General features: G+C 32.1%; 1 protein-coding gene across 1 annotated transcript in view; it reads left to right on the top strand.

The window, feature by feature from the left end:
• The first annotated feature begins 84 nt into the window (after positions 1-84).
• The window catches only part of LOC114338424 (mitochondrial chaperone BCS1), a 55,822-nt gene continuing 41,235 nt past the window's right edge, over positions 85-14,671 (top strand). The window contains exon 1 of the mRNA XM_028289024.2: positions 85-583. Coding sequence (XP_028144825.1) covers positions 261-583 — 323 coding nt within the window. The 5' untranslated portion in view covers positions 85-260. The remainder of the gene's footprint in view (positions 584-14,671) is intronic.

Genomic DNA, 14,671 nt, shown 5'->3' with positions numbered 1-14,671 from the left:
AATGTGTTGAAAGTTGTGATTTACTTCACTTTTATTTCAACTTTGTTTTAAACTGAATGGTACTCATAATTAAGAAGAAGAATTTCGGTTTGTAGGTTATGGGTTATGTTTGGTAATGTTACATCTTATTTAATTTTAATTTATTTTTATTTAATTTACTTACATTTCATAAAGTGATCAGAATATAGATTGAATACTATAAGAGTAATTATTGGTGAATTATGTGAAAATCAAAATAAAACACAACCTTGGTAGACAAAATGCCCGTTACTGATTTCATCTCCACTTTGTCGGATAATCCCTATTTTGGAGCTGGATTTGGTCTTTTTGGTGTTGGTGCTGGTGCAGCCTTATTAAGAAAAGCATTCCAGAGCTCACTAATTCTTTTTAGAAGACATTATATGATAACTTTAGAAGTTCCTTGCCGAGATAAATCATATCAGTGGTTATTACAATGGATGACATCAAAAGGTGCCAGACAGACACAACATTTAAGTGTTGAAACTAGTTTTGAACAGAAAGATAGTGGGTTAATAAAGACCAAATATGATTTTATACCAAGTATAGGAACACACTTTTTCCGGTAGGGGGTGAGTTTTATTCTAATAAATTTTTGCTATTTTTTTAACAATTTGCAAAATTGTAACATATTGTAACGGATTTTTATATTCCTAAAAAATTGAAAGGAAAAATCCCAGTAGTTGGCTGTATACCATAGTTTAACACGTTAAATGGCATGTGAATCATATATGATTCACGCTTATTTTACTTACAGGTCTACGTGAATCACACTTGCTTTACAGTGACTGTTATATTGTATGGACCATGGCTCACTTGGCCCAAAGACTCTTTAATATTATATACATAACAGCATTCAACGTGTTAACACCTAGATTAGAGTGCCATGCTGGATATAATGTTTCTGCCATTTTCAAGAAAAAAAAGTATCCCCTGTGGCTTGCGTGAACATGCGTTATGCTTATGCACCAGCTTAGAATTTTGGTTTATAAAGCATATTATACGTAAAGGTAGTAAAGTTGGTTTCTGTGTTTTGCACAATGACTAAATACAAGTCCCTACAAATGACCAAACATTTTTTCAGCAAAACAGATAAAGTCTATTCACTGATCTGAGACGCAACTGTCTAAAGTCCATTCATTTTACTAATCCCTTTCGTGACTGGCTGACACGATCGTGAGCTCATGTTTATGTGGGTACCAATATCAAAATAAACATATTTTTACTGGGAAAGATGATATCAATATGTTGTGTCTATCGTGCATTATCAGAGTAACTGAAATTATTTAACGAATTCACTCTTAGTTTGCAATAGAATACCCTATAAGATGGCTGTGTATTTTGAGGACAAAACCGGTAAAGGTATGTAAATGATATTTTGTTTTTTATAAGTGTTTATGTTATTGTAACGTGGTTGTGGTATAGATAAAGTTTCAACTTCAAGATAATAAACAAGATTTAAGAAATTATTGGTTTGTTTGTAGAGATCTTGTCCCGTAATATTTGAATATCACGATAGTGAGTTGCCGTCACACATTCAATTTTCAATAGCAGAAAATTAAAAATACTAAATATTTATTGGTTTGACTTTTTATTATTTTTTCTCTATTTAAATGATACAAGTATTTCTTCTAAAAACAGGTTTACCTCTCACCCACGCTTTATTTATTTATTTATTTATTTATTAACGGTTTCACCATTGTTCAAAAAAAAAGTAATACAATAAATTATAAAATTGTTGACATAGTTAAATTCTAACATATACAATAAAAAACAATCTAAAACATATTAAAAATATGATGTAACACCATAAACAAACTAAACATGATCAACACAATTTAACAATTGCCTAAAAGAATAAATTGAACTAAAAAATGGATCAACAGTATATGTGTTAAAGTGCCTAAGAGCTCTAGTCATCGGATAATTTCTACCATAATTAGTATGGTGATACTCAATATAGAATAAAGGATTTCATAAGTTGTAACTGGTTGTATTAATTCGGATTTCCGATAGTAATTCAGGACAGTTAACAAAGCCGTTAATTACTTTATAGATAAAAAGCATTTCTAGTTTTATTTGTCTATTTACAAGAAGTGACATTCAAATGCTGAAGAACATCATTGTTGTTAAAATTAGTGAGAATCTGCAATTTAAATCTAGCGTATCGAGCAAAACGTACTTGAATATTCTCAATAATTAAGACTTTGTCAACCTCATAATAAGGAGACCCAATAATGGAGGCATACTCTAGGGATGATCGAACTATTGAACAATATAAAACTCGAAGAACGGATACAGAAAAAACTTTTGTATTCCTTTTTACAAAACCTAGAGATCTGTTAGCATTAGATGATAGAACACGCAGGTGAGATTTAAAATTTAATTGTTTATTAAAAATTACTCCTAGATCTCTCATCTCATCAACTCTAGACAACACATTTATACCAATATTATATTCATACAGATCTGTAGTGTTAGTTTTTGAGAAACTAATAATATGACATTTGTCGATATTTAATAATAAATTGTTGGAAATAGACCATTCATATACTTTATCCAAGTCGTTTTGTAGAATTTTACTATCCAATAAGTTCTCTACAATGTGAAATAATTTTAAGTCATCAGCAAAGAGTAGAAAGTTAACATTTTCAATTACAGATGATAGATCTTTGATAAAGAGGTTAAATAATAATGGTCCACAATGTGAGCCTTGTGGTACTCCTGAATGAACCTGAATTTCATTAGATATATAACTGCCAATTTTAACACGTTGTTGACGACCATAAAGAAAGCTACTGAACCAGGTCACAATGCCATTCCCTAAACCAAGATTCTTCAACTTATATACGAGTAGGTCATGATTGACTCTATCGAAGGCTTTAGAGAAGTCTGTGTAAATACAATCAACTTGTAATCCCTTTTCAATAGCGTCTAATATAAAACTGTGATAACAAAGTAAATTTGTAACAGTAGATTTACTTGATTGAAAACCATGCTGTTGTGGTATAATTACATTTTTACATGCCCAATTTAAGTGACGAGTCACTAATTTATCCAACAATTTAGGTAATGTTGATTGTATGCATATACCCCTGTAGTTTTTAATATTTTCCCTATCACCTGATATAAAAATTGGTGTAATAAAACTATCCTTCCAAAAATCAGGAAATTTTTCTGTTTCCAAAGACAAGTTAAACAAATATAAAATGGGATAGGCTAAAGTAAATTTGCAACATTTAATTAAAAGAGCAGGGACACCATCTGGGCCAAATGAAGACTTGTTTTTTAATTGGTTAATACCTTCGAACACTTCAATAAGGAACAGGAACACTTTTGCCAGGAAGTTATCGGCCAATATCTCTCTTAACAGCTATGTCAAAGATATTAGAATCATGTGTAAATCTTCAAATCGTAAACTTCTTGAATACAACTGGTGCCTGGTTTAATCGACAATATGGTTTCAGACATAATTCCAGCACAGTGTCAGCAGCTACCGATTTGATTACAGATATATATAGTAACTTAGACAAAGGATTAAGCTGTGTATTTGTATCACTAGATTTACAAAAAGCTTTTGATACAGTTAACCATGAGTTACTTATCTCAGTGCTTGAACAATATGGTATAACTGGTATGTCCTTAGTATGGCTCAGGGATTATTTGACTGGCAGAATACAAAAAGTGCTCTGTAATAATGTACTTAGTACAGCAGAAGACATCACATGTGGAGTTCCTCAAGGGTCTATATTGGGACCAACATTGTTCCTTATTTATATAAACTCCATCTCCAATCTGCCTTTAAAATCAACGCTATTTTTATATGCTGATGATACGGGACTCTTGTATGCTGACAAAGATCCCAAAAAGCTAGAATATGTTGTAGAAAAAGATCTGACAGATATAGATGACTGGCTCAGATACCACAAGCTCTCACTCAATATGAATAAATGTAGTTACACAATAATTTCAAATATTGAAGAACACAGAGAGCTACAGTTAAATTTTGGAAAATTCAAATTCGTTAAAAAAAATGTTACCAAATACCTTGGCTTACACATAGATAATCGACTAACATGGGAACAGCATATATTGAACACGTGTCAAAAAATAGCTCCAGCAGTGGGTATGCTTGGAAGAATTGCTAAATTTATAAGTATCCCACAGCGTAAAATGATCTATCACTCTTTAATAAATTCACATTTGTCATATCTAACTATTGTTTGGGGTAATACAAATCAAAAACAGCTACATCCTCTCATGGTGTTACAGAACAAGGCTGTGAAATATATATTTCAACTGTCAAGACTTCATCCAACTGACGACCTGTACTATCAGAGAGGAATTCTAAACATTGAGTCGCTATACATTTTACAAGTTTGTATATTCATTCATCAAATTAAGCTTTCTCAAACACTTACAAATATTACTCTAAGATGTATAGAAGATGTGCATGACCATAATACCAGACAGGGAGGTAGTTTTCAAACCGTAAGAATGCGAACTACTGGTGCACAAAGAAGTATATACTCAAGTGGTCTGATTTTGTATAATAAGTTACCCACAAAGATCAAAGACTGCAGGCTAGAAAGATTTAAAACTGAATTAAAAGAGTTACTTCTTACTAACTACTACAACAGATAGCTTTAATTGAATAAAATTCTATAACAATTTAATAATAAATAATAATTTAATCATTTACTTTAATACAATTTCTTTAATGAATCTATATAGGAAAACTTAACCTTCAGTGTAAAGTAGTCTAAAAAGTTTTATGTTATGTAATCTGTTACCATTATATTTATGTTTATTATGTTACCACAAAACCAGCATAGCTACGGCTCTTGGTTTTTTTTAATGTATTTTTTTTTTTTTGTATATTGTTATTACGTATTTTAATAAATGGAATAAAAAAAAAAAAAAAAAAAAATAATACTTAGAGATACCCTGTTCAAGTCAATTACATCAATAGAGGTAGTAGTTGGTAATGTTGTTTTTTTTTTATCTGAATATACTGTGCTAAAGTCTTCAGCAATAAGGTTAACAACAGTTTGAGCATCAGAACTACGTTCATCATTTAAAAACATTGTATTGGGATAACCATTAGATTTACGTAAATTATTGACATATTTCCAAAAACAACTAGGATCGTTCTGAATATTTGTTTCAGTTTTAATCAAATAGTTTCTATAACAAATCTCACTCAGAGCTTTACGTTGTAAGCGTAGTTCACAAAATTTATGATAGTCAAAAGGATTAAGTGTTTGTTTGTATTGTTTGTGCTGCATTTTTTTCTTAAAAACCAAATTTTTTAATTCTCTTGTAAACCATACTGGAAAGGTTGATGTTTTATAAAGTTTCAGTGGTACAAATAAATGAATAGCCTCATAGATAATGCTGTAGAAGAATTGAATAGCCAAATTAATATCCTTGATATTATACATATATGTGGGATTCTTTAAAGACAATCGTAATAAAAGTCCTTGTGATGTTTAACAGTTTTAATTAATAAAATAGATAACTAAATTATTGATACTATTAAATTGACCAAATGTAAAAGTGTTTGTGTAATTGTGACTAAAATTTTACGAGTTCTTACCAAAGAAAGTGTCTTTGAAATAATCGCTTTTATCTACTTAATATATGACTGGCTTGTCAATATATAAGTACGTCTTAAACTTCGTCCTTTCGATTATTGCCAAATACAACGTCTTTCCTCAGAATCTCAAAATCGACTGCCTTTCCTAACCCCTACGCTAAATACCAATTCTCTTAAATACATCAATCTCCCTTTTCCGTTTTGCCCTGAGAACCAACCTATTAAAATTGAATCAAAGTATGTACCAACTTTTTCCAATACACGAAATCCAATAAAATTAGTCAAGGCGGCTACTTATGTTTATCTTGCAACTCCGATTCCCGATCCCCAAGCTAATCTGCACATGTGTTCTTATGCGTGAGACTCTTATTTCGTTTTCGGAATAATAATTAAGAAAAATTATATATACAGAAGAATTTAGAATTAAGGTAAAATATTTACAATTCTACATTCGGCCATCCTGCTCGAATTCGACCCGAATTCCGTGTAGTTCTGTATCCATGTCTTCATATATACTCAGTACCTGTTTATTACCATCACTATCGGGTATAAACTTAACTTGTCTATTGTCTACGTGCCATCCTTGTTCTCTTTCTGTGTTTCCGCTCGTATCGACTATCTTCCAGTATTAATGACCATCTGACAACTCTGCTAGTTAACTCCTTTCTACACCTTGTCTTCGTAAATGCGAAACAATCTGTATATTTTTTAAATTTGATTCCGAATAGAAAAAAAACAATTTTTTCACCGCTTGAATTATAGCTAACACTTCTAGCTCATAACTCATATATTTTTCCTCGGCTGGAGTTGTTTTCTTGCTAATGTAATACATTGGGTGAAGTTTATTATGGTTTTCCGATCTTTGTAAAAGACACGCTCCATATCCATAACTGCTGGCGTCTGTATGCAATTCTGTTTCTATCTCTTCTTGATAAATCTCTAACACAGGTTGAATAATCGGCAGTTCTCTATATATAATGCTCCTAATAAACCCTTGAAACACCATAGGCCTATTACTCAATCCAAACTGACATCGACTCTCGTTTCTCAGCATCTCTCTATCTTCATCAACTTGTTTAATTTTCTCCTGTTCTATGATCTCTTTCATCCTCAGATCCTCTTTGTTCTTCATCTTCGTTCCGAACAGTACTTCAAATGGCGTCAAATTTATGCTTCTTTGATAAGTTGCATTAAAGAACTGTTGCGACTTATTAACATGTTTACACCACTTCGTCGGTTCCTCTAGACTGAGTTTAGTTAATACTGAGATTAACGTTCTATTGATGCGTTCTACTTGTCCATTGCCTCTTGGTACGCCTGTTGTAATTTTTACATGTTTTATATCTTCACTTTCGCAATAATCTTCGAATTCCTCTATATCCGTCTTTATTTTTGTATCTTCTGTATGGTTCAGCTGTAAATCATTACTGTAATCCTCCTTATAAAAGTATCTACTCTTTTTTTAGATAAAATTATTCCGTCTTCGGTTATTGTAACCTCCGCTTGTCTCAGTATATTGTTTCCGATAATAAGTTCAACGTCTAGTGCTGCTCTTGGAATAACATGAAACAACATATTAAAATCCTCTCCTTGAATTTCTACCATTTTAATAAATGAACCTAAAGTTTTAACTCTCGTACCTCCTAATCCACTTATCTAATACGTTTTGTGAAAGAACCACGTCGTCAAAATATTTTTCAAAAATATCCTCTCTTACTGAACTGATGTCACTTCCTGTATCCAATAATGCACGTAGTGATATTTGTCCACACTTCAATGTCAAAGAGTTTTTATGGCCCAATTCAATAACATTTACATGCCTAGAAGTTGATGGTTCCTCTTCTCTATCATTGAAACCTTTTTCTTCCTTTTTATTCCTACTTTGAGGCGCTCTTCTTTCATCTCGTCTTACTTCCTCGTTCGTCCACGTCTTTTTATGCGTCTCGGTTTTAACTGATTTTTGCGTCGTCTGTTTTTTAATTAATTCGTACAGTTTAATCTTCTCTTTAAACTCATTGAAATTTTTGGCACCATAAAGTATTACTTTATTAGCAGGATCGTCAATAATTCCCTCAATTATATACTGTATTATGACTTCATTTTCGATGTTTCCTCTACTACCGATTTCTCTCATTTTTATTACATACTCCTGTAAACTTTCACCTTGTTTCTTCTTTCTATTCATCAGCATTTTGTGTATTTCGGCACTACTTATTTTGTTCTCAAACTCTGCTGTCAGTTTTTCCTTCAGGAGCTTCCAGCTATTAACTCCTTTCTCTGACTGTATATACAGTTTGGCTATTCCTTTTAGAGATCGTTTAGCAAAAAATTAGCATTTGCAAATCATTCCATCCCATCAGATTGGAAATTTCTTCAAAATCGTTTGCAAATCATTCCATCCCATCAGATTGGAAATTTCTTCAAAATCAGCGATCCATTTTCCTATGGGATAATCGTCTTTTCCGTCGAAAGTTCTTATACTCTTCTCTACGTCTCTAAAAGTTAAGGCAAATGAATCATTCAGTCTACCTCTCGTCATTTTGTTTGATTTTGATCTATTCCTCGTATATAAATCCGTCGTCCTTTTATTCTCCATATCGTCATCATTACTATCGTCGTCGGTAACGTCTTTACCTTCTTCCTCGTGATACGCGTCTTTATCACTAATTGCGTCGTTATCCTCATTATCGCCATCGTCTTCGGTAACGTCTTTACCGTTTTCCTTGTGATAAACGTCTTTATCACCGCCATCGTCGCTAGCGTCTTCATCGTCATTTTCGTCTTCAAAATTGAAGTCGTTCAAAAATGAACAAATACGTTCAATCACGTCGTCCTCTGAACCAGCGTAGTTCAGATCCAAAACATGGCAAACTGCTACTAAGTCCGGCATCCTTAGTTTATTTCTCACGTCGTCTATTTTTGTAGAATATTCCTCGGATTCTTTATCTCACGTAAAATTTGTAAAATTCCGCAAGTTCTTCCTAGTTTGTCGCGGCAACCCTTTATCACCGTATGTAACAACATGCAAGGCCTTAACAGCACTTAATGCCGAATTTCGTAAGATTTAAACTAATTTTTGGAAAATCGTTAAGAGTTTGTTTAGATTGCATTTTAAAAAGGTATATAATAAAAAGTTAGATTATCTTTTAACTACAAAATTAGATTATTTTTTCCCGTATGCAAATTGTATTAATGTGAACTGTAGAATTGTAGTCGCGTTTACTTCAAAATTACCAATATTTACTACAAATAGTAACAAAGTTATGATTTATTAAAATAAATGAGCAACAAAACAATGAAAAAACAAAAAAAGTTAATCGTTAAATAATTTATGATACTTCTTTCTCAACATTCACTGTTTATCGTCAAAGTTCCAGTTCACAGTTCCTCGAAAAAAATAATCTTTGGTCAGGTTTCTACTTTTCAGACACCAGAATACAGTGTCTTGACTTTGACTACTTTTAAAATATTGGAACAAACACACCTGATTTCTCCTTGGTAATACTGCTTGCTATGATTGCGTCTCGTCGTCGTCGTCGTCACTGCCCAAACAGTCGTTATTTGCCTAACAGCGTCGTCTACACTGTACTAGCCTGCTACTCCACCAACACAACAATTCACAACAGTTTACAAAGTCCGAAAGTCACCAATAGTTTAAAAAAGTCCGAAAGTCACCAACAGTTTCCACGTTTCACGAACAGTCATAAACAGTTTCCAAAAATTACGTCACGTCACTGAGCCGATTTTTTAAATTACACGTCACTTTACGGTATTTCGCGAACTTTATAACGAAATTGTCTTTCTTAGATCCGCGATTGAGCCCCCAAAATAAGGGATTCTTTAAATACAATCGTAATAAGAGTCCGTGTGATGTTTAACAGTTTTAATTAATAAAATAGATAACTAAATTATTGATACTATTAAATTGACGAAATGTAAAAGTGTTTGTGTAATTGCGACTAAAATTTTACGAGTTCTCACCAAAGAAAGTGTCTTTGAAATAATCGCGTTTATCTACTTAATATATGACCGGCTTGTCAATATATAAGTACGTCTTAAACTTCGTCCTTTCGATTATTGCCAAATACGTCTTTCCTCAGAATCTCAAAATCGACTGCCTTTCCTAACCCCTGCGCTAAAACCAATTCTCTTAAATACATCTAATCTCCCTTTTCCGTTTTGCCCTGAGAACCAACCTATTAAAATTGAATCAAAGTATGTACCGACTTTTTCCAATACACGAAAACCAATAAAATTAGTCAAGGCGGCTACTTATGTTTATCTTGCAACTCCGATTCCCGATCCCCAAGCTAATCCGCACATGTGTTCTTATGCGTGAGACTCTTATTTCGTTTTCGGACTAATAATTAAGAAAAATTATATATACAGGAGAATTTAAAATTAAGGTAAAATATTTACAATTCTACATATATGACCAATTAATATGAGCAAGATAATTATTTATAACTATAAAATCAATATTCCTAAAATCGTAGTAGAAAGTCTCAATTGGTAGTGATGAATTAGAGCTATCAGGAACTGTTACACAATAAGCTACATAATGAAAACTACTGTTAAATAGTATATCCGTTGCTTCAGTAATCTCACTACTCAAATTATGTGTATAAAGTAAGTCTAGAAAAACCCCACGTTTATTAGGAATATGATTCCGTTGATTAAGACCATATGCACCAAAAGAGTCAGATAAAAATTTGCCATTGGATAAATCTGGACAAATCAGTTCAAGAATGTCATCTTTCAGCATCCAAGTGGCGTCCGGCATATTAAAGTCACCAAAAATAGTTACTTCTGAGCCTAAGTGTGATTCACATACCTCTAGCACACTATCCACATGTTCTTCATATAGTCCTCTAGCTGACTTAGGGAGAATGTAAATTGTACCAAAAATGTGCTTAAGGTCACCATATTTGATACAGACAAATAGTTCTTCCAAATGAGCAGATACAGTAGGTATACTATAGGAATTCAAATATTTACGAACTGCAATTAGGACTCCTCCACCAGTAGACTTATTGTTGACTTGTAGATCGCGATCCTTCCTATAAATATTAAACTCAGGAAGGTCAATTTCATTAGACGAGATTTCATCATTTAACCATGTTTCATTAAGACATATAACATCATATGATCTAACACTAACAGCGAGGTTAAAGTCAGTCAGTTCGGATTTCATACCACCAATATTTTGACAATAAACCATCAACTTCGTTTTTAGTTTTTTGATTCAAAAACTCCTTTTGCTAATAATGGGAACACCATTCTTATATCTAACTATCAAATCAGATTCACCTGCATTTTTGCGCTCCTCCAGTTCCTTATAAAGGGTCTTTATATAATCTCGTTAAATAATGGTAAGGTCTGCATTGATTTTGATGTCCTTGTTGAATTGAATTAATTTTCTTTTAAGTTTCAAGCAAGATAACGTCACTGTATTATCAGTAGTAATTGCACAAGAGCTCTGAAATTATTGAATTTTTCCCGAGTGACACTTTGACAGTTTTAATTTCACGAGCCTTCGGCTCGTGAAATTATGTCAAAGTGCCACGAGAGCAAAAATTCTATATTAATTTCAGAGTTCGAGTGCAATTTGTTGCGATTATTTCATGAATAAAACTGTTCAAAACCAAAATTTTATTGTAATTTATTTATGTAAGTACCATTAAACACACAGTTTTTATAAATATTTGACGATTGAAAGTCATCACTTTTATAATTTTTAAAACATTAATTGTCATTAATGTCAATGAATGTATTTTTTCGTAACAACGAAGGGCATCTGACGTAATATACTTAACGACGGGAGATTATCAAAAATTATCGATTTAATTCAGATTTATGTAGCTTTCTATTGGTCAGAATCTCCTATGAATGAAATAATCTGTAAAACATACCTTTAATGGTCTTGGCTTATTTGTAATTTTACCCAATCTGATAACTCTAAACTCCCCAGGTTGGACATCAAGATTTTGAAAGATTTCATTACATCTATCCGTATCATAATTAATACGTTGTGAATATTCACTTGACTTCGATTCATCAACATTAAAAATTAGTGTATTTTTAGATCTGACACTTTTTTCCTGATCTTCTGCATAAATTGATTCATTCATCAGATTATTACCATTGGCATTGTTTCCACCAGAAACTAATTTCTTTAGTTCAACAATTTCATTTTGTAGCTCCTGAATCTGCTTCAACATTGTTGGAATCAGCAGCACCCCCTGTTCGCAATTTTTACACAAATAAGACAAGGTACACCTCTTTAAAAGTATGCATCTCCACTCCGTTCCCGTCAAATCACTGCACTTTCTACATATGCAGCTTTTACAGGAATCACAACAAATTGCTTCTTTTGGGTTATCCACAGAACAAATAGAGCACTTTGAAATATTTGGCATTATGAAGATGTACGCCACTGGTCCCTAATTAATGTTACTGATAAACTGTAATTTGTGAATAACTTAAATGAAGCAAAAAACTGGAACCAGTTTCTATAAAAAGTATATCCACTTAATTATTTTAGATTTTAGTAGATTTTACTTTATACTTTCCTTTGAAATTTTTCCAGCTTGAAAAGATATTTGGTTTTCATTATATGAGCGTCTTCAGCGCACTTTTCTCAATAGACTGGTACAAATTTAACACTGAACTTTTCAAATTAACCACCAAAAATACTTAAACAAAAACGCCTTACTTGAAACACATGTTTACATGCCAGCTGCTTTATTAAGACTGAGTTTGCTCAGTCTTAATAAGAGTAGCTTTGGCTCTAGAGTTGTTAAATGATGGTAACTAGAAGATTTAGATGGCGAAAATGATGATGCTTTTGAGGTTCAAATATTTAAAAATAACACGGATGACAAGGATAGTGAAGAAACTGTATTGGATGAAGAACCTGTATTGGATGAAGAACCTGTTTCTTCAACGAGCTCTTCTTCAGCAAGGAGACAATGAAAAGACATGCCATTTCAGCAAAAAATTTTTGTTTCATTTTAGTTAGTATGTAATATCATATTAAAAAATTATAAAAATAATTGTTATTTGGTCCTATTAGTGTTTTACGTTTAATAAAAGTGAATTTTTTTATATACTTACAATCCTGCATTCATAGAACATAAGCCGAGAGCGCACGAACGTGACATGTCATTTGTGACAGATTCAAACTATGAATTTTTTTTCTGCATTTTTTACACCTTTTTTAGATACCGTATATCGTATTTATTCAAAGGGAAACTTCATTTTCACTCACAAAAAGTTCAGGCCTGAAAGGGATATTCCCAACTCTAATCAAACGCGCATGGAAGCTAAAGTAAAAACCAACACGCTACCTACAATTTGAATTTGCAGACTGACCAGTTTGGACCTGTAAAATGAGAATCCGCCTTGTTTAGGGCAATAAATTACATTTAACAGCCTCTTGACGAATGAGACGGCGAATAGTAACACGTGCGTTTGTTTATAGTTGGGAATTTGCTATTTGAATGTGGTTAGTGACGTTGGTAATTTATTCAAATTTTGATAAACGAAAAAAGTATTGATAACAAATGAGTAAATTATTTATTGTACAAAATAAAAATATTTTGTAGAAATAAATTCCACAAAATTTTATGAGTTTAGTATACAATCCCACTATTTCCAATAATTCTTCTTTTTTTAATGAAAGATTGAGTAAGTTGATTTGAGCTGTTAATGGTGTGAGGTAAAAATTTTTGTGTTGTATATTTCCTATTCCGAATGTGTCAAAGTGAAGCTCGGCTGAATGAATTCAGTATACATATTCCTATTTTTTATTTAGAAAAAATAAATTATGCAGCAATAAGAGCCTAAAATTAGTTTTTAGAAACAAAATTGTTTGACAAAAAAAAAACAGCCTAAGCAAAAATATGCCTCGCAGGACTACGACCAATATTTAGTATTTTTTTGGTTTATTCTTCCATAACTGTAACATTTTCTTTGTGGCAATTTGCACAAAGACATCGCACACATCTTATGGAAAATATAATGTCACTCAAATTCAATAAAATTTATACGAATAGATTCGTTTTAAATTAACGGTAAAATCTTATCATTGCGCCAACTCTTAATTATGATCAATTACGGCGCAAATTGCAATTAAAGTTGATCGAAATCACATTTTTGGAGTCAGTAAAACTGTCAGTTACAATTACTATTGCTCTGGGTGCTATTCAAAAGAGCTTAAAAACCCCGCTGGGCCTAAGCGGATTAGTGAAACTAATCCGCTGATTTATGGAGTACCGACAATTTGGGTATTATAAAATATTTTTTCTCTCTCTAACTTATGTACGTATCCATTTGATTTCAGATTTATTTATATCAATTTCTGCTCTTATTATTGAAAATATGGAGTTGGCGCAATGATAAGATTTGACCGTTAATTTAAAACGAATCTATTCGTATAAATTTTATTGAATTTGAGTGACATTATATTTTCCATAAGATGTGTGCGATGTCCTTTGCCATTTCTCCATGTTATCCAAAGAATGATTTTTAGTTGAAACTTCTTGTGGGTCAGTTCCCTCTGGTTTTGTCAAATCTAAAAAGTCATAACATGTAGATACAGTAAAACCTTTGTTAACCGAAATAATTGGGGGGAAGGCCGTTTCGGATAACAAGAATTTCGGTTAAAAATAACATTGTTTTTTGTATTCTTCTTAACAAATTGCATAGTATTGGAGATGTATAGTTGCAAAACATCGTTGTCAAAGGAAAACACAAAAGAAAATAGAAAATTCCGTTAAAAAACACTAAATGTTTTTTGGACGATCGAGAGACCCAATGGAATATAATTATAATATACAGAATATTCCTGTTGACTGGGTTACTGAAATTCGTGATTCGGGAATTAACTCAGACTGTTAACTTTTATTTTAATCACATTATACGTCAAAAATTTCCAAATATTTACAAATGCTTGGTTTTATAAAAAGATGCACTAGAGAATTTCAGAATATTGAAGCAATTAAACTACTATATTGTTCTTTAGTTAGACCTCATCTAGAGTATTGTTCTTGT

Source organism: Diabrotica virgifera, chromosome 2 (assembly GCF_917563875.1).
Source record: "Diabrotica virgifera virgifera chromosome 2, PGI_DIABVI_V3a".
In the NCBI taxonomy this organism is placed as follows: Eukaryota; Metazoa; Arthropoda; class Insecta; order Coleoptera; family Chrysomelidae; genus Diabrotica; species Diabrotica virgifera.
This window is presented reverse-complemented; position numbering and strand designations above follow the sequence as displayed.